Here is a 21,088-nt window from a genome sequence, read left to right as displayed (position 1 = left end):
CAAATATTTACCTTTGAGGTGTGCTGAAGTTGGTCTCCCACATATGTTTTACGGAACTGATCCAAGAACCACAGAATTGCCAGTTCTACTTTTTCATTACTAGACTGTGGTAACTGGGCATCCATCAAAGATATCAGCTGAAAAACTCTTAATGACAGAAAAAAAATTTTCAGGAAGAATTCTCAAATTAAATGGTATTGTCACAGCTAATTTCTCTAGAAACCCATCAGCCATATTTTGTTTGCCTACGTTTCTTCTAGGATTTTGTTTTGTTTAGATGCTAATTACACTAATTGACCATTAATAAACATCAACATAATGCTTTTCTATTTGTCACTTGAAATTTTCTCAGATACTTATGTTATACCATGGTGAGTTTCTAAAATGTTTTTTTCTTTCTTAGAGCATCAATTCCATGATGAAAGAAACAAATTTGAGAAGCATAGGTCTCAAACTGCAAGTGCAAGATAAGAGCTGTTCAAGTTCCCTGGAAATGGAAACTACTGTACTCCGAAGTAAGTTTACATATGCAGTATAGAATGCACAATCTGTCTCGCTGCTTCCCTCCTAAAACATCTGAACATACATATATTTTCTGACCTAAGGCCTTACTTGGTGTCTAACTCTGTATTACCAGGACTGATTTCAAAAGAATCAATTTCAGCCTATGTCAGCGAAGAAAATTCAATACTTTTTTCCTTTTTAAAGGAACATTCCTTTATTTAATTTCCCATGGTCTTCTGCTATCTATTCCTTGAAATCCTAATTCCCTAGCAATTAAAAAAATTATTCTCACCTTTTGCCAATTCTGAAATATCTAGTCATTGGATTAGAAGTCAGTAGCTACTTCATCTGTAAGCCTGTATATTAAAATCTCTTACTTTTAATAAAAACATAGTGAAGGACTGCCAACACCACAGAGCGCCAGGGTAGATTAGGAAGTCAAGAAACAAAGGAGAAAATGTAAAGCTTTTTATCCAATTCTAAGTTGTACGCCCTTTTTCATGTGTTAGCTAGTGGATGTAAATAACAGGATCAAATATGCATGCCTTTTTTAACACACTTGGGGGTGAAGACAAGAATTAAGGAAGTAAGGAAGTGTTTGCCACATACTTTGTGTTTGCCACAAGGAACACGTCATTCACAATAATCCCTGGCTCACTCCTTGTCCTAAAACTTGCAGAAAGATGACTTCAGCATGCACATTTTAAGATCTAATGCCACCTTTTTTATTACAAGCCTCTAGTCTAAAAATAAGTCTAAATTTTCAATGGTTGACCAGCAGTTCCTCTGCACTTCTTCACCCACAATAGTTAATGTAAAGGAAGTAGTGCAGAAAATAATAGCCATAACTCACAACTAATAAAATTAACACTTGTATACAAGTATAACACACAAATGAAAACAGGTAGCTACATGGGCATATCTAATCATTGCTTATATTAAAGAGACATATTTGCCTTTAATCCTCTTCCCTTCCTCTGAAATGCAGTTTTGAAATAACAGCGTTAATGACTCCTTCACTGCTCAGGATGACGAATCAGGAAAGATCAAAGCCAGTGCCATGGTCTCAATCCTCAGAAAGTCAGTACACTCCTTGAGCACCCACCATTCAAGAACGGGATAAAATTTGAGACATTTAAATTCAAAATCTCTGCTGATACTAAACATCATTAAAAAAAGAAAAGCAAAATGAAGAATTCAAAATAAGCAATACTTACCGACAGGATAATTCTCCATCCATGGCATCATGTTCATCAGTACTAGTGTATGTCAATCGTCCTCCCACAAAAGTACCCACAAAATAGACAAGCCATGCCAGACATCCTAACATTAAAAAGACAGTTAATGATTATAAACCATTATGCTAGTACAATACCTTTCCATAAGGTAGCAGCAGTTCTATAAGGTATCAGACTGCAGAACGCTGTCAAGAGAATGGTTAGGTTTCTCACTTTACCAGATTTAAAATCTACCCAGACAAATCAACTAAGGGAAAATTCTGAGCAGAACTGACAGATAAACTGGAACCGCCTATTAACCTGGACATGCTTATAAATAAGAGACAAAAGAATTAACCTAAAACACAAATTAAGCAAACTGAGTCTGGTAAGATTAGATATACAATTAATCTAGGATCCTCACTTGCCTGCCACAAGTTACTTGGAGGCATGGAAAAATTTCGTCTACAGTGGGGCTGTTACATCTATTTATCATAGCGTTAGGAAGTAATTGAGACTTACTACAATCAACTTGTTTCTAAATTCTGTTTCAAATAATGAATCTTTGTAATATTAAATTACTATCTAAAGTGATTTGCACATAAGAAAATATTTATGTCATAAGTCAGACATATTCTTGAAGAAAAGTTTGTGAACTGCAACATAGTTTTAAAAGTCTCTGTGGACTGTTTCATAAAAGCGTTTGAAAGACAGAGCTCATCCATTTCAAGCCATGCCTTCCAATCTTCCAGGTTATTTAGCCATCAGTTTCCACTAAAGCACTTACAGGATCCACTGGCAAAGTCCTTACTAAGTAAAGTACAGCATAAGGATCATAATTTCTGTAAAGCTAAGGTTCCAGAAATAAGTCCCTGAGCTTGTGTATGTAGTGTATCTTGTACAGACTTTCAAATACTGAAATCCCGCTTCATAAATATGGAACTCAAGTTTACACACACTGAACTCAGGGGAATTCTTTTGGCCTCTTTTTGCTGGAAAATCATGGCCATGTTGCAAAACCTAGATCATTTTAATCTCTCAGGTACATAAAGGTGAAATATCTTTAAATTTGACCCACTGATACCTACTCAAGCCATGTGGATTCCTACTTCAGCTTTTTAAGCTGTAAACCCAGTAACTAATGGTATCCCATCTCAGGAAAGATGCAGTATTTTCCCTTAAAGTACGACCAAAACTAAGACCTGAATAGCAAATTAATATACAGACCTGTTAAAACTTCAGGATACCACTAAAGGTTTCTTCCGCAACTGAAATGCACTGAGACTATAGAACAGTAAAGCTACTTTTAGACTCCATCTTCATTTGGCAAAATATACTTTGTAATAAATTGAAATGAATTGCTTGAAAATAACAACACAGCGAAGACTACTTGGAAGAGTTTCCGTGTAAGTTAAATCAAGTTACAAACAAGGCTTCTCAATAAGTGAGATATTTACATAAACCCAAAGATGTCTTGCCTTCATTACTAGGATTTCACTAAGTGATGGCAACGTAACTTACAAGAGTCAAGACAATACCCTGATGAATAAAGTGTCTTCCAAACACATTTTGAAGTTTAACATAAAGAATAAACTACAGGTAAAAAAATGAGGTCATGTTATGACTGTAAAACAGTATTTTATTTTGGGTATTTCTATCTATGTATCAGGACAAGCACAGTATCTACCAAAAGTCTTGAGGTTTATTTCATTTTTTTTCAAATCTCTGATAAACTAGTCTTCATTTACATAACATTAAACTTCCCTTAATTTCCCTCGTGTTCTACATTGTTGTATTTTGAAAAACCCAGAACTGAGATAGCACTGAATGCTCTACTTCCTAAGCTCCTTCAACCAGGAACAATTACTGGTTCTGAGGTGTTCCAGTGTCCTTATGGCCTGAATCTGGTGACTATACGTCCTAAGTAATTCTGTTTCAGTCATGGGTATATAGTACAATGTGTTCTATACATAAAAAAGATGCGGAGATTAAATATACATGAAAAGATAAAACAGAGCATGGAATAACATGCAGGTGATTTCAACAGAAGTACCGGAAAGCATTAAGGTTTATCTTAAATCTCAGCCCCCATTTAAAAAAACACACCACATGAATATGTAATACAGTCTGAGATCTGTAACAGAAAACATTTTGTGACAGGGAACAAGTGTTGACTTTTGAGACAAGACAAGATATATGAGGAAGACTTCCCATACTGTTCCCATTCCATTCCTAATAATCTGGAAGGACAGCATCAGCTGTCCTACAGCCAACACATTTCCCCGTTTCAAGGCCCGTGCTTCTTCATAAACAGGACACTTCCAAGGAAAACCCCATCAGACACATTACACATTGCAGTGCAAACAGCTGTTAATTTAGGACGCTAAGAGGCTGCGCCATCATTAGCAAAACACCAAGGAGCTGGAGTGTGCTGGAGAACAGACATTGCTCAAATGAATTTAGCATTAACAGCTATTAAGGAGTGGCCATCTGAAGATGGCATCAAAAAGCAACTGTCAAGTGGTGCTAGCTGGTTCAAAGAGCAGAGTCACCACTTTGGCCAATAATCTTGTTTAAAATAAAAACCTGTCTTCCTTTTTACAAATTGCAGTAGCTCATTTTTACGTACATCGTTATTTCTCTAATGATAGCCCTCTTCTCTTAGCACAATACCAATTAATAGGTATGACTTCTTTCCCTCTTTTATACCTTCACTATTTAAAATTTTCAGTGCATTTTCTTTTGCAATTACTGAGGCAGACAACATCTTTTCTTTTAGAAAATAATTATTGCTGTAATAATCTGTAATTATGGTTTATAACAGCAATAATCCCAAAGAAATCAGTCATTACCACAGATCACAAGTAATCATTAACTACTGTTAATGACCCATTTCTTGGGGATTATTGTTTTAGTAAACCATGACCGCATCACTATTGATACAGAGCGCAAGACAGTATAATAAAATGAGATCTTAATATTACATTAACTTATTTTGTACCATTAAAAGCCATTAAACATCTAAATTTAACTACACATATCTAGGGGATATAACAGTTATTGTTCAATATAAGCACAAATGTTTAGTTTGCAGAAAAGAATCGCAATATTTAAACTGCATCAAATGTTTTCTAATGCGTAAGTGCAATCCCCAGAGCACTGACACTGAAAGACTCCAGCTGTTTGTTTCCCTTTGGCCCCCCATGACTGGGGAAGAGCATATAAATTCAGACTGCAGCTGGTCAATGAAATCAGATCATTAATGAAAGTTCTCCCAAATAAACGTTGATAGGTGCATGGAAGAAAGTGTAATTAATAAAAAAAGGTAAGTAGGAGGTCTTATAAATACCTCCATAAATTAGTGAAAAAATGGCTCCTACATAGAAGAAAATCAGCACATTAAAACTGTCAGCAAAAGAAGAGCAAAATAAAAAAAAACCATTTAACAGCATGCAAAGAAACAGCTGTATTATGCAGTAACCTGTCTCACCTTTTCAAAACAACACCATTTATCCATGTAAAGATGCAACAGCCATAAGACAACTATATTAGGAAAGAGCCAGTAGTTATAAAGACAATTTAAGTGAGACACAGAGAGGACCAAAACAGGTATATGAAAAACAAACCAACCCAAGTAGTTATTATTTTTACAACTTACACTACAACAAACAATTTGAGTTTCTTGAAAGTTAGGTAGTTCATCTTAACAGAGCTGTATAAAATAAAGTAAGGTTTTTAACATTACATTAACTTTTACAGACAAATGCAAAAAGAACGTAAGTTAACACCTTTGTTTTCAAAAAATGTTCATCAAGTTGCAGCTGGTTCCCATGAGGGTATCTGAGGCACTAAAATGTTGCTTTTCAGAAATTAAAAGTTTTTACAGCTCTCATGCCTATATTCTAAAGATGTAACAAGATGTTAAAACGAACACATCAACTGCCAACGTCTTTAATACAAAGACAACTAGTGAAAATGTGGTGCAGGGTGGCTTGGATCATTAATTCCTAGTTTGATAAAAGGTCTAGGTGTATCTTTCAGATCACCACCACTTTTTCATATGCAATTATATGGTTCATGGCACATAAAACACATTCTGAAAATTAAATTAAATACTAACCTTCCTGAACTGTGATTTCTAATGGATTCCTACTAGAAGAGTGCAATAGTTTTTGGTAGTTTTGTGCATTTTGGTCAAACAACTGTACAAGAAGTGTACACGTCTTTTCGTATTCACACCTGCTAACTGTGCACAGTTGCTCCAGCTGTTGGAAAACTGTAGCTGTATCATCCAGTGGATCTTCTAAGCCATCTCTGGAATAGAGATAAAAAGTAACCACTTAGCCACTATTGTTTAAAAGCTGATGCTGGTTTCCCATCCAGATCTTGAACAACTGTCAAGATCACTATAAAACTATAAAAGCCTTAGCAGCCGGTGAATACAACGGAGAGATACAAGATCTCATTTTATTTACCTACATCGACACACACATCCACACAAAAAAGAACAGTATTCTATTTGCACCTTCCTCTTAACGCGTATTTTAAAAAGCAAAGAAGAGAGGGGATGAGGTTGGCAATACGAACACAGAAAGGTAAATCCTGAAGAACTAAGGTCCACTGTGCCTGAACAGAATACTAACAAGCAGCATCCTTCTCAGAGGATGATGAAAGAATGGAATACTAAGTAGAAATGGATTTTGCATATTCATCAAATTAAGGACAAGACCATGATACCAGAGCCAACAAAAAAAGCCAGTAAAATTCCATGCAACTGCTTTAAAAATCTTTATTTTATTCTGCTGTAAACAAGCTGTGACCCTATGGAATGCCTATAACAAAGAGACCAATAGCTCCTGCCATACAGTGTAAATACACTCATCACACAAAACACAATAGGAGAGGTTTATTCATCAGAAGGTTACCCTTTGTTGCACAGGCAACAAACAATCTACCCGTAACGATAACATCCAAAAAGCTAGCAAAGCTAACAGTGCTAACATCCAAACTTTGAAAGATATACAGCTGCTCAAAATCCTGATGTTCACAATGGGCTGAAACAGACCTCTTCTCAGGTATTTACAAATATTTGAAATAAAATTCTCCTTCTGTTTTGTAGAAAAGCATCCTCCTGTAGACCCTTTGCAGAAGAATCATTAGTCCCTCACTCACCCTTACTCAAAAGGGGGAATAGCTATTCAAATCCCCCAAAAGAGCAAAAGTGACTTTCCTTCCATTGTCCCAAGCTACTTTTTCCTCTTTCTGAAGGACCAGCTGGATGGCTCATGAATGGAGGGTGGTATTATCAACTATACGGGTTTGTAAGAAAAATGGTCATTCCAGGAAACAGGATTTGTTTGCAAAGATATCAGTTAAACTCCTTGGAGCAAATAGAAGTAATCTTATGAAATCAGCTCCCAGACATCCCGTGTTTCTCAAGAATGGTCTGGACGTTTGACATTAAAGTCTACATTTGATATTGCTGTCTACAGAAATCCCGCAACCAAGGATCGTCATCACGTAAGAGAATAAGACAATACCACAGTGGTATACAAATCCCTTAGAGCTAGGAATAGATACACGCCAAGAGCAAGACTGTCTTAAGAAGGATACACACTGCTAGAAGAGAAGACTTTACTCATCTTCTCCCTGGTGGCTTTTTTCCACAGATTAGAAAGCTTACTCCTCCACAACGTAACAAAGACATCCAGAAGAACTGCTCATCAGTGCCAAACAAACAAACTCAATTTTCAGTGCTGATGACGACAGCAGCACATTTCAATGGTCATCCCAGATGGTTTGGCTCAGAAGCTCAGCCCTACTGAGTGCTTTCAGGCTGATATGGAATGTACCACTCAGTAGAGAATAAAGCTGAGACATGAAGGTTCTACCCTGAGATTCCATTACCGAAAAGCTAAACAGATAAGAGAACTTCAAATGCCAAAAGAAGTGTAGGCTGGTTGAGAGAAGGCCCTGGAAAACTGACTGCACCTGCAATCACCTGCTTGTCCTTCCCTCTCCTAGCACTGGAATGCTGGAAGCTCCCCTAGGTACTACTAATTCTCATTCCTGAGACAATAATGGAGAAGGTCATGATTCTGAATCATTAGGAAGTCAGCCTCTAACATAATTGTGTCGATAACATAAGGCAAATAACACCAACTATAGCTTAGTCACCAAACAGTAAGATGACAGATTACATAATTTGCAGACATGAGATTTTGGCTAAACTGAGACAGAAGGACAACAATGGTGAAGCTGAATGCAATTCCTCACACAGACTGAACAAATGACATCATCTCAGTAATGTAAAATTAAAAAGCAAAAGCAGATGTGACTTGTTCTGCAGTCCCGTAGTCAGACAGGAGATCCTACCAGCAGCAATTCATAAATGCCCTCAGAGAAAATTAAATCCTTTCAGCAATCTAACCACTTTTTTCTTATTTACTATATTACAGTGTGGACTATTTACTTAGACTATTAAAAAGAAGATTTGAATTGAGAAATTTTAAATTGGCCAATTTCAATCTTGCCACTGCCTAGCTTGTTCTATTCGGTCTCACCCTCTCTTGTGCATGGGGTTCATTCCACTTTCCCCCATTACTCTATCCTCCATGGCTCTAGAAGGTGACTCATCGAGAAAACATGTCACAGCTGAACAATATAGTTAATTCAGGGAAACAGGCTTTTTTCAAAACACAGAGGCCCATGAGAGGAAAAACAATTAGAATTTACATTTGATTTTGGCCTGGATTTAATATGCATAAGGACTAAAATGCTATCAGCCAATTAAGATAATCTAAAGAAATCACAATGGCAATCAGAACCAGTGTATTTAAACATAACCAAAATATAATATGCCAACAAATCAGAAAATTAAACATTCCATATTACAGTAAGTTTACCTTATAACTACAGGAACACATTCCAGTCTAGAAGTGATATAAGCTTTTGTTATCTCAGGTGCATATGTATCTAAGAGGTGGGGTTCTGCCGTTTTCACAAAAGGTACAGATGCTACCATTCTTTGCCACAGAGTTAGCAAATAATGAACACTATTTGGAGCGAACTCCCAGTGCTGTAAGAAAACAAAACATACTTCTGTTAAAGCACCCCAGTGTAAAATTTTAGTTGTGAAAAATGATGCTTTTATCTTAAGTAGTATTATTCATTCACATAACTACTGAAGGACCCAGAACTGAGACATACTATGGCACACATTATAGAGTAGATCCAGAATTACTTGTAGGCACTCTCACCTCCTTCAAATGAAATTCATGATTTGAAACTCAGAGCTAGGCCTAGATCCTTACACGGTGCATGGTGAGATTTGAGTGCTATAAAAGAGCCATTCAAAAAACATAAATGTTGAGTGGGAAACTGCCTAGAGCCACCCGCCACAGAAATGCATCTCGACTTCCTTTTCTCTTCCAAGCTTATGGAGCTGCCCTCAGCAACTCGGGAATTCAAAGGTCAAAATCTTCTCCTAAAGATCACTATCTTCAGCTGTTACTCTGAAGACCAGAGAAAGACTCTGAAGACCAGAGAAAGACTCTGAAGGAAGTGCTGAAAGAACAACTGTAATATTACTTAAAGAGTGTGCACACCTTTATCCTGGTATGCTTCAAGGATAAATCTGTAACATTTTTAACACTGTCAGAATCTTAATCCTGAGGTATGTGTCCTTCTTATACAGATGTGGGTCCCTCAAAAATTCAGACAGTATTCCATATAGCTTCTGAATCCACCTCAGATGGGAACTTTGTACTCGGCAGCCCAGCATCTAGGCAACTATGTGCGTGTGTGTCCATATGTATAGGCACAAAAGCAGAACTCAAGAACCTAATCACGGTAGGCACTTCAAAGTTTACATGGGAGCATAGGTGTAAGTATTTTAGGGTTGGATAAAGAGTTTAGTTTGTTGGATTCTTTTGAGGGTGAGGACTAATGCTGGAGGATTAACATCCATCTCTCTCCTACTTCAGTTTTCTTCTTTAAATCTGTTCCCATTACAAAACTTCTTAGGAATAGTGGAAACCAGTTCTAGAGAATTTAGAAATCTGAGTTACAGCACTGACAAAATATATTTTTACGTAAAGACAAACCTCACCACCTCCTCAAAAAACACCACCACAGAGAACCGGGATCGGTCCTCTTCATCATTCAGGAATTGACAATAAGAGAACACTTCCATATATGTTCTTACCTGTAGGCTCGTAATAGTAAAATTTGCTATAAGTTGGATGACTTCTGGGTAATCTTTCACCATTACTAGCTCTCCTAGTTGATAGTTTGTCTTTAGCCGAGCCAAAAACCGACAGAATTCATGGTAATTACCCGGATCAGCTAAACCCTAAATTCAAAGAAGCAAATTTTTGAAAGTTAACAGCTTAGTCTAATAGAAATTTTATAAGCACTATTGCTAATTGTGTGACAATTTTATTTGCATAGGGGTTTTGCATTGTTTTGAATAGAAAAATCAAAGCAAACAGATGTCTGGCTGAAAGTGGTTTTGATAGATTCAGTAAATTAATGAAGGCTGTAACTGGAAAAAAAATCCACAGCTGTTTCAGCATTTCAAATAATAAAAGGAAAAATAAAAGAGATACCTGTGGATTTTCAAGAATTTGTTTCACTCCTTTGATTAGATTACCAAGATATTTGGCACGTTCTGGATTGCTGAATAAAGATCTCCTTGTAGAAGCAAACTGAACTAAACAAGAAAGTGCCTGAAGAATTAAAAAAATACTGTAAGTTAAAAAAATTAAACTTATTTTTGCAGCAATGTCTATACGATCATTGAACACAAATATGGCTCCGTTTTAAAACTCCCTTTTACAACAGCTTCTTACTTCATCAAAATAATTTGGTGGATGTTTTGTATGTGGCTGAGTAATGATGAACTGGAGGAGGAAGGATCTGAATGCTTCAGATTCAGAAATGAAAACTGGGTCTAAAGTTCAAAGAAAAGACATCATGACTGGGCACTGAGCCAGGGGACATGCTAATGCAGAGAATAAAACAGGGTCTTTTGGACAAAGTATAGATGTAAAAGACTATTTTCCATAATTAACTTGAGTGTAAATCACTACGTGTCACTTACTAACTGAGACAGCATTGGTGGAAGGGAATGATACAAATCAAAAAACAGGTCCAAGGTCTCTGGCTCCAGGAAGACTATGGAAAAAGATAAGTTGGTTTTATCACTCTCTACAAGCAATAGTGGAATATCTTTCTTATAATACAATCATCATCTTTTTAACACGAACAATAGGAGTGAGAGATCACTGTCATTGAGAATAAACTATGAATAAATGCATTAGTTAGTTCATTGTACAATATTAAACAAACACTGTTCTCTTTTTATCACATTTAATCTATTCCATAGTTCATAAAGAATACTTCCCTTAAACTCCAGATGATGCAATACTTTGTGAGTTGCTTACAGAATACCATTCTGTGATAGATGTATACTGATTTCTTCAGGTTACTACAGTATTACTATACTGAGACAAGACAGGTTCCAGATACTGAGGATTAGTTTAGTCTGTATTTAAACAAATCCAAGTTTTTAAGAGCAGTTCCACAGACTATCCTGAAGTCTACAAACTGATCAACAGAAAAAAATACTTTAAGCACCGAGTTACCAATTCACTGTGGAATCACATCTGATGAAGTATAACACCCCTATTTTATAAAGGGGTAACAAAAGAGTAGCAAAAGTTTACTAATAATTAAGTAATCCCACAAATTAAGTACTGTTTCAGAGTTAAGCATTTATAAGCAATATTTTATATGAAGACTTGGGTAAAATAAAGCGTCACATAACAAAGGTTAATAATGTCATGCTATACAGGTAAGTCAGATTTAAACCTCCCATCTTGGGTATGAGAAACTGTGTAGCTGCTTTAGCTAGACGTAGTAACAGACTTCCAATCAGGCTCATTTATTTTGCCAAGAAGCAGGACAAATTAGCCTGCAAGGAGCTCCATGCTGTTGGTGCTAAACTGCATCCATTACCCAAGGTAATTTCATTAAAGCTAGCTTGGACTTATTTATACTAGACTGCCATCTGCACTGTATAAGGAAGTCAAACCTCTAGAGTCTTAGAACCAAGAAGCAACCCTCCTGCTGCCTTCATTAACAAGCTTATATACTAGAGCAAACAAGCACACTAAAGAAAAATTTCACACAGTTTTTTCATCAGGAAGAAGATAAGAGAAAAACAGACATGCTACAAATGCTGTACCTCTTCAAGGTGTTCCTGTGCCAGGGATGAGAACAGTATTCAGTGTCTAATTAGAAGAATCTGATTTACTGTGAATAACTATGTTATAGACTACATTTATTATTTCTGTCTGTAAAAACAGCAATAGGAAAAGGGTGAGGGAAATAGAAGACTCACCATCAAAAAACTCTACTCCACATTAAAAATTATTTTATATTTGAAAGTATTGTGACAAAAGAAGTTACACAATCTACTGGGCATAGACTGAAGTCTAACAGTGTCTAAGTCTAACAGACACTACTAACAGTGATGATCCTTTCTTACTTGTTCTCCAATTTGTTGGAATCTGCACAGTGCACAGGTCATCTGCAGATTCATCAGCTGAATTTCCAATGAAATCAAAATTAAGACAGTTTAGTACAAGCTTCAAAAGTTGCATTGCTAGACTTTGCTGCCGTTGGTCCTGAAGGGTTAAAGGTTTTGCCAAGAGCTAAGGAGAAAAGAAATCTTGTTAGGTCACTTGCACAGAACACACCTTAAAAATAATTTTGAAAAGGAAAATGTTTAGATATAAAACTGCAAGGTTCAGAGCAAGAGAACACATACTAAGAGAAAAATAAATCCTTGGACAATATAAGGTATAGTCTTTCCTTAAAGGCCAGGGGAAAAATCATTACCACCTCAGAGACATCTTCCATGCCAAGCTAAAGCTCCCAAACTTATAAATAATTTTACAAGCCTGGTGAAATAAACCTTTTGCATAAAATACTTATAGGTAGAACTCAGCATGTCACTGATACTGTCTGTTGAAGAGTGCTAACGTTCACTGCAAAAATTAAACTGTAAGGTTTCATGGTTTTCTCTTTCAGTTACTCCAGACTAGCATGGAGTATGTGTCATATACATTATATGGCTAAAAAATATCTCAGGCATTTGTTATTTTTTAGTTTGATGTCCAGGCTGCTAAACAGCATGAGTTTCACAGTATGCATACTCAAAGGCTGTTCCTTTGGTAAGTCTAGAAAAACCTGTCATTAAAAAACAATGACAGGAACAGTCTGTAATCTGAATGTAGTTATTTACAACACCTGTATAAATACAGCTGTCAGTGTCTCTACTGCTTTATAAGCCCTGTAGTGTCAGAATAAAAAGGTACTTTGTAAGCAAAACAAGCTGTTGGGATTTGGAAGTCTATACTCAACATACTGCGCATAAGACCTTTCTGTAATTATAAGAACTTAAATAACATTTTATCTTAAAGAAATTACTACCTCAAAATTACACACAGAATATAAAGGCACTGAAAACAAACTTCAAATCATTTGTCTAGAAAAACAATAAAATAAGTGCAAATGCAACAACTTTATCTAGTTCATCTGCTCCTTATTTAGATTCAAAGCCACATCTCTGAAGTTTATTAACAAAAGGTTTTAAATTCAGATGACAGGAATTAAAATCAACTATGTGTCATTAGATGCCTCAATTAACTTGACAGTAACTGTTGCACCACATTAAAACTGACAATAAATTATTAATTCAGCTTTGACATCAACATTGAATTTCTGTGTGTCTTTTATAAACATAACCTGTTCTGCCACCAATCATCTCCGTAACTTTTAAACTCTTGGATTTTGGGGATCCCTCATTTGTTAGTTGAGTGTATTTTTCAGTATATTATAGACACTGGATTATTTCTAAAACCAGCTTCCTGTACTAAAGTTGGCATTATAAAGATACTAATTATAATTTTCTTATATTTCTGTCTGGAAATCTTTGTGATGTCACTCAGACAAATATTTCAACATATAAGAGACTAAAAAAGTACCTGTAGGCTGGCTGAACTTGAAGCAAGCTAGGAAGTGGCTGCTGCAGGACACAGGTTCTCACAAACACATCCATTGTTTTGATGTGTAATGGGGTTTACTATGTCTAAGAAGATTCTTCCAAAAATACCCAACTCTTCTTTTAAATTATGTATTTCTCCATTAATATGCAATTCCAACACTGGCTTAAAACATGCTGTGTACATCAGCAGAGCATTCACTCTTTAGAGGTGAGGGTTTACACATCATTTAATTGCTCTATATATTAAAAAAATATACTGCCCGTCACCTGAGCACTGGTAGCTGACCACATGTGCCCTTTAAACTTATTGCAAATGTGAGGTAAAACACGCTAGTTAGACTAAAAACAAACTGTGAAAGAAATTTAAGCTAAAAGTTTCTTTCATTGTTTACAGCAGTAACTCAATCACATACCTCAACACTGAGAATTATATCTTTAGCCAAAAAGTAATTGCTACCATTACATACTGACCTACCGTGATGGCATCTGTGTTTAAATTCTTAGCTTAAACGCCTATGTCCAAATTTCAACACCTAATTCATTTGGTTTTCAGCAAAACTGAATAAACCAGCACTCCCAAATAAGTCAAAGACTAGCAATAGGGCAACATTTAAAAAATAAGCTGCTCTCAAAAGCCAAGAGTTGCTTGAGCTTAAGAGAAGTAGAATGGTACCTCATGGTGCCATTTCCACTGCTATGGAAGGCCTTAATCAGCACAGAACGGAAAGTGCAAATGCCAATTTTGATCTCAGTTCAACCTACCTGGTCCTGAGAGACCTAGCTTACAGCATGCTGTTCTTCACCACCTCCTGTCAAGGTTCTTGAGAAGCTGCAGCCTGAATTACCCCAAAACGTTACAGAGAAGACAAGGGAACCAGTAAAGGAGAAAAACACCTTGGCCAGATTTGACTACGCTGCCATAACCACAAGACAGAAAATTTGTCTGTCTTCTTGGTTGGTCCTACTTAAATAAATAATTATTTTAGCAAATACTGAGATGGTAGGCCAGCAAAACTGAGACACAATTAAATTAAGAAAAACATCAAAAAAGAAGACAAGCTCAGAATTTAGGTAGTTCATTCTTTATGGCACGATATAAAGAGAGAGAGATGGCACAAAGAGAAAGACTGAGAGACAGCAAGAGGGAGGAAGATCAGAATTTTTGTCTTTGAACCTTTTTCGGTCACTTGAGCTTAACTGGGTGTCATGTAATCCATTTAAGTATAGAATTCATCAACTCAGAAAATATTAAGGTTTCAAGTTGGGACAATTATGATGTTAACGCTTTAGATTCAATTATAAAGAGCCTCACCTCCTTCAAAAGAGAGCACGCAAGCATCAGTATGTCCTTTAGAGAGGTGTCACGGAATGAGGTAGCTATTTTACGATGTTTTGCTGAAGGTCTTGAATAATCAACCTAAGAAAAGTTAGGACATAATAAACAATGCTCCCTTCTTTGCTGGAACTAGATGCTAGGTATATCTGGCAGATTAATTGACACTAGAAATAAAAATTTTGGTCCAACACTAAATATAGATCCTGACAGCTTCCTCAAGCGCCTCCTTTTTCTCCCTTCAAGGTTGTCTCTCTTTCAGGATGGAAAGGTCTGAGGCACTTTCTCAGATTAAGTTGTAGGCAAAAATAAATCATGAGCAGAAATACAACAGAAAATTTTCAAATCACTTTGCTTTACTAGTTCTAGTGACAGTAGATAGATCTAGTACAGATAGAGTCCCTGCACTAGGAGTTTCTTGTCTGTCTCTATATTTTGCCAGGGGGAGGAAGGCGTGTTAATCCCTTCACGTCTAAGAAATGTTTCTCCAATCATTTTTATGAAGGGCAGAAACATTCAACACACTGCTTTAGCAGCAATACATACATCCTTTGCAGAAGGAAAAAAAAAAACAAACATGCTTACTAGATTCATTTCCTGAGTCAGTTCTGAGAGAATCATTACTCCTATTATATAATGGTCCACAGTGCCCTACAGAAAAAAACAGATAGGATTGCTCAAACATCACAGCTTATGTTTAGTATTTTCCAACATATCTAGAATCAGATTGTGTTTAATATTCTCCAACATTTCTAGAATCAAGAGGAATTTTTAGGCTGAGATATCCTATGCTGTTTAGAAGGCTTTCATGCCAAATTCTATTAACATTAATAGAACTAGACATTCAAACTCCCCAATTAGCTCTGGAAAAAAAACCCATCATAAATTTTAAGAACTGTATGGTAACAAAAACCTGTCTGAAAATAGACTTCAAGTAACCACAATCTAGAAATTCAGTATTACACATTTCTTAAAGGTCTGTTCAGTATTCTAGAACTGATAAGGCAAGCTGCATGAAATTCAAACCATGAAAAAAAAAAGTTTTGAAATGCTACCTATCAAAACCCCCTAATTCTTTTCCCTCCACAGTAGTATACAAGGCTTTGGTTTGAATTGAATGATCTGATCTCTGAGAACTTGTGTCTAAGAAGTGAGGCAGTAGGTGCCAAATATTTGCATCTGAGGGTGTGATGTGATCATCAGTATTTAAGTTCCTTGGAATGTTTCAAAATTCAGATACAATGCAGAATTTCGCATTAATAAAATTTAGCTGTCTTCACTGAGCTACTTCAATGCATTTATAGAAAAATTAAATCTGCTTTGTTAAAAACAATTAATGGTGAGGCCTAATTGCAGTTGATCTTGAGTCGGGGAGAACTCTATGTTTACTTTCACAGCTGCAGTCTGCAGCCTCAGCTTCCCTGGTGCCCAAAAAGCATTGTCATGCTTGTCAAAATTTTACTGATATTTGTCACAACCACACTCATTTTCACAACTCTGAAGATCACCCAAAGTTCAGCTAATGAAGAATCTGTCTACTTACCAAGGACCTAACTTTCCCCTGTCATCTAGTTTGTATTACCACTTGCACCAAAGCAAATCAAAAGTGAAAATTTCAGAGAACTCTCAGACAAAATTTATATTGTTGCCCTATCTGCATTCAGTAAGATTAAACACCTTATACTGTAATTTGAACACAACTTCCTTTTACATTTCAAATTCTTAAAATAGTCTACATGAATGTTCCTTAGATCACACAAACCTGCAGAATAGAAAATGCAACCTCCCTTTTTTCACAGGTGTGAAAAGCTGTGTGGTGAATTATGAAGGAGTTTGGAACAGAACTGCAGACCTAGCTTCTAATCCCTTTTTCTACATTAAATCACACTCAGACTCACACTGGATGAACTTCAATCTGGAATGCTAATGCGTATGTACTTGAAATTACCATATGCTAATTATTAACATACATTAGTATTGTTTAGGGATTATTTTTTCAATTTTTATCTAAAATTTAATTCACTAGTAGATCTATGGCTTAATTTTCTTTTCTACAGGAATTCTTAATTTAACTAAAGAAATCTCTTAAGAAGCTAAATTTTGTATTTAAATCTCTATTTTTAATGAGCTACACACTGAAGAGTCACACTGCAATCATTTTAATAATAAATGCAAAATCCAATTACAGTACATTCATAAAAGTAACTGCAAAATGGTGGAGAAGTATACTTGAGTTTGTTTTTAATAAACAGAATATTACAACTTATCTTTTATTAGACATTCCCAATGTAACTCAGAAAGTACATTAACTTGAACAGTATTATAAACAAAGCAAGACTGAAAAACAAACGAGAAACTCATTGCCAAGAAACATAAACTGTTAACTTCATATTTTCTTGTTGAGTTGCCAGGATCACCAACACATACACACATAATGGATCATTTTGGACGTAAATCTCTAAATAGCTTAAATTTTCTGATTTTTTTTTCTCAAAATAAGTACTAGGCTTTATATTCACACAAACTCAGAAAGATTAATCTAATATTCACTTCGTAAGCAGATTAGCCATCTCCCAGAAAACTTAAGAACTTTTTTAATACATGCTAAACATATGAAATAACCAAGCCTGGCTAATCCAATCACTTTCCCCAAACTTACTTCACAGAAGATGCTGTATATCCGCATCTTTAGCCACTGTGTCTGGCAGTACTTGCTCTAGAGTCAACATGTAAATTTGCCTAGTGAATGTTCCATAGTGAATGACTGCTCTCTGATGTTAGGAGAAATTATTTCCAATTTTCAAATGCTAGGTACCAAGATCGCCTCTCTATCCTGTAGCACACCTTCTTTGTAACAGTGACCAATACAATGGGGGAACAGGAAATAATGTGGAAGGAAATGTAAAACAAAAACATTCCTGCCTCATCCAATTACTGGAGAGGGAAGATAAGTGATCTTTCATCCCAAACTTCCCCATATTCCTACCTAGAATGCATAATTTTTGTGATATGTTAGACTTAAATACCTATGCTAAAATAGGTAAAAACACTCCAAATTTATGATCTTATCTCCCTATATTGCACACCATAATCCTAGGAGAGATAGAATGTCTGGGGTTTTTTTTCTTTCTTCCTTTCACTCCTCTTTACATTCATGGAGAGAGAACATACATATATGCAGGTATCTAAGTACCCGTGCACACACGTATGAATCATCAATTTCTCATAACATGAAAAAGGAACAGGGCAAACAAGGACCACAGCCACGTAACAGATATACACAGCGTCTTGCAGTTTCGTCTACCACAGTTCTATCTTTAACAAGCTTTCCTAAGTAACTTCAGAAGAAGGGGTAGCTAGTTACTTCTGCTAAAAATTAAAGTGCAGGTAAAGTCCCACTGCTTATACAGAAAAGCAACAATGTAAGACCGTAACAGTGAACATTCCAACAAATAGTTCATAAAGGTATCTTTTTGGTCAACCCCCTGTGACAGGCACTTGCAAAAATACATTCTAGAACTGACGGTTTGGCACAATTTTAGCAGTCGTTATTACAAGAATCACAATCAGACTCATGCTTTAACACATTTGACAGTCTTACTCTTCAGATGGTGCAATACCAGTGTTTCTAACCAGGTAACTGGAGCTAACACTATCAGAAATGTATCTCCACATCAGCTGAAAAAAATCAAGGCATTAAATAGAATGGTTTGACAACAGGGACTGATGTTTTACAGCCACACTCTGAAAAAGTGCTTTGAAAAAAACAACAAAAAAACATGACAGCACTATGAATACTGTCAGGCATCAAAACCCACAACAAGTATCAAACCCGCCCTGGTTCTTCATCATAGGGCGATCTGCCGTTTTAAGCAATGCTCTTGACACTTTTTCCACCCAAATGTGTAACAACTAAGTGATATAACATGCCAATCACTAAAAATGAAGAGGTCTAAACAGAAAAAAATGGCAAAGTGAACGACTGGTTCCTACCTGCAAAAATTTTTTTACATCAGCAATAATGTCTCTGAAGATGAGCTGATCTTTCAGTACCTCAAACCATCCTAATTTTGTAATTTTAGCAATGACTTGCACAAGAGCTTGGATGACAAAAGGAGCCAGTTTGGGTTGAGATGCTACGTAGTTCAGAATGTAATTTCCTGTAAAGAAGCATTTTAAAATCAGCAACACAAGTCTTCTGCAAAGAAAATTAATTAAATGGCTCTAATAGAAACTTAAGGCATGGGTTTTTTTTAAAAAAACTCTATATTCTTATGGTTAGTACAAAAACTGTAAGTTACATTAAATCATTAAATGCAGCTAAACATTTAGTAACACAAATCATTGTAAAAAACATAGATCATTATTCTAGGACACATATGACAACAGTTTGTGAATTCAGAGAACGCTGGCAAGTAGAACAGAGTAATTTTTCATTATGGTCCCATATACTGAGCACTGATTATTTCACTGTGTAACAGCAGCTCTCAGAGTCAACTCAAAAAACAACCAAAAAAAAGTTTTTTCAGACTAGAGTCCCTACTGACTGTTCTCAATTCAACCTAGAGCATCCCTTTGAGTAATGCACATTGCAGCTGCAGAAATTCCTCTCTAGAAGAAAGTTAACCTGTTTCAAAAGCCGTTGAAATGTATAAAATCAAAGTTGATTAAGTTAATTTTTACCTAAAAGAACACTGAAATCTTTTATCAGAAACAGCAGATTCTCTGCCACGCATTTCAGAGTACTGCTATCCGCAGAACTGATAGAACAGTGCAGGTTTTCTAAAAAAACAAATCGAATCATACACTCCTCGTGCAAAGCCTTTCACTAGTAATGATCTAACGCATACTTGCTTACTCTTTTAGGATATAGCAATGACTTTAACATAGATCCTAAAAAGTGAGGAAAAAGTTGTAGGCTCTTAATCTTGCAAGTAAGAACCTGCCCTGGCATGACTTTTACAAATGTTAAGAGCTGATCATGAGCAACGTTGCATGTAAGTGACTGGCGGGTGTACTAGCAGTATCTGCAACTTTCATCCTTTACAAACATGAACTAAATCTCTTTAGCGTCTTGTGGGATAAATACAAAGTCTATCTTGAAAAAATTAGTATTTTTCTAAAATATGAAGTAATCTGAGCTAACATATTTATTTTAATTTTGAAACTAGGAAATGTTATTTATGAGCTAATTGCAGACAAATGATGAAAGATCTCACAATCACCTTGATGTTCACACTCACAATGACTACCTTATGAACAACAGGCTTGGTAAATGGAGAGAGCTAGAGAAAAAACAGACTATCCACTGAATGGTTACTGTGCTAACAGTGTTTGAGATCCAACTAATATAACAAAATTTTAACCACAAACGTTACTTACGAATGTCAATCCTTTGTTCGATAGGTAGTGGAGATGCCCTGCTTACAAGCTTCGACAGGCACGTTGCTGCTAGAAGCTGAGCATAGGATGTCTACCAAAACACATCAAATGATATTATTAAAAAATAGGCTAATTAAAGGCAGGGAGAGTAGTCAAAACCTGATAAATAATCAATAAACCAGATGGGTTATCAAGTTTTGGATATGTTTGTTAAATGTACCAAAATTTATAAAAGATGTATTTTAGTAATACCTTTGTTTCATTATAAATAAACATAAATTACAAAACACTAATAACAAAGTGGAGACCTAAACTATCATCCCTTTTGATGGAAACCATTCATCTAAAAGTAATTTCACTATTCACAGAATCACAGAATCACTAGGTTGGAAAGGACCTTCAAGATCATCAAGTCCAACCATTAATCCAGCGCCACCATGTCCCCTAAACCATGTCCTGAAGCGCCACATCCACATGTTTTTTGAACACTTCCAGAGATGGTGACTCCACCACCTCCCTGGGCAGCCTGTTCCACAGCTTTACTGTGTTCCTGTCAAAGGCTTTACTAAAGTCCAGGTA

The 21,088-nt window shown here is 36.0% G+C and overlaps 1 protein-coding gene across 1 annotated transcript in view; it reads right to left on the bottom strand.

Moving 5' to 3' along the window:
* Positions 1–20,600, bottom strand: part of RANBP17 (RAN binding protein 17) — a gene marked incomplete at both ends in the record, with an annotated part of 129,505 nt that extends 108,905 nt beyond the window's left edge. The window contains 12 exons of the mRNA XM_010284211.1: positions 12–147; positions 1,722–1,827; positions 5,842–6,035; positions 8,627–8,799; positions 9,928–10,074; positions 10,331–10,450; positions 10,825–10,898; positions 12,274–12,439; positions 15,107–15,211; positions 15,713–15,778; positions 19,121–19,287; positions 20,510–20,600. Coding sequence (XP_010282513.1) covers positions 12–147; positions 1,722–1,827; positions 5,842–6,035; positions 8,627–8,799; positions 9,928–10,074; positions 10,331–10,450; positions 10,825–10,898; positions 12,274–12,439; positions 15,107–15,211; positions 15,713–15,778; positions 19,121–19,287; positions 20,510–20,600 — 1,545 coding nt within the window. The remainder of the gene's footprint in view (positions 1–11; positions 148–1,721; positions 1,828–5,841; positions 6,036–8,626; positions 8,800–9,927; positions 10,075–10,330; positions 10,451–10,824; positions 10,899–12,273; positions 12,440–15,106; positions 15,212–15,712; positions 15,779–19,120; positions 19,288–20,509) is intronic.
* Positions 20,601–21,088: the final 488 nt, after the last annotated feature.

This window comes from Phaethon lepturus, unplaced genomic scaffold (genome assembly GCF_000687285.1).
Source record: "Phaethon lepturus isolate BGI_N335 unplaced genomic scaffold, ASM68728v1 scaffold21143, whole genome shotgun sequence".
NCBI classification, from domain to species: domain Eukaryota; kingdom Metazoa; phylum Chordata; class Aves; order Phaethontiformes; family Phaethontidae; genus Phaethon; species Phaethon lepturus.
This window is presented reverse-complemented; position numbering and strand designations above follow the sequence as displayed.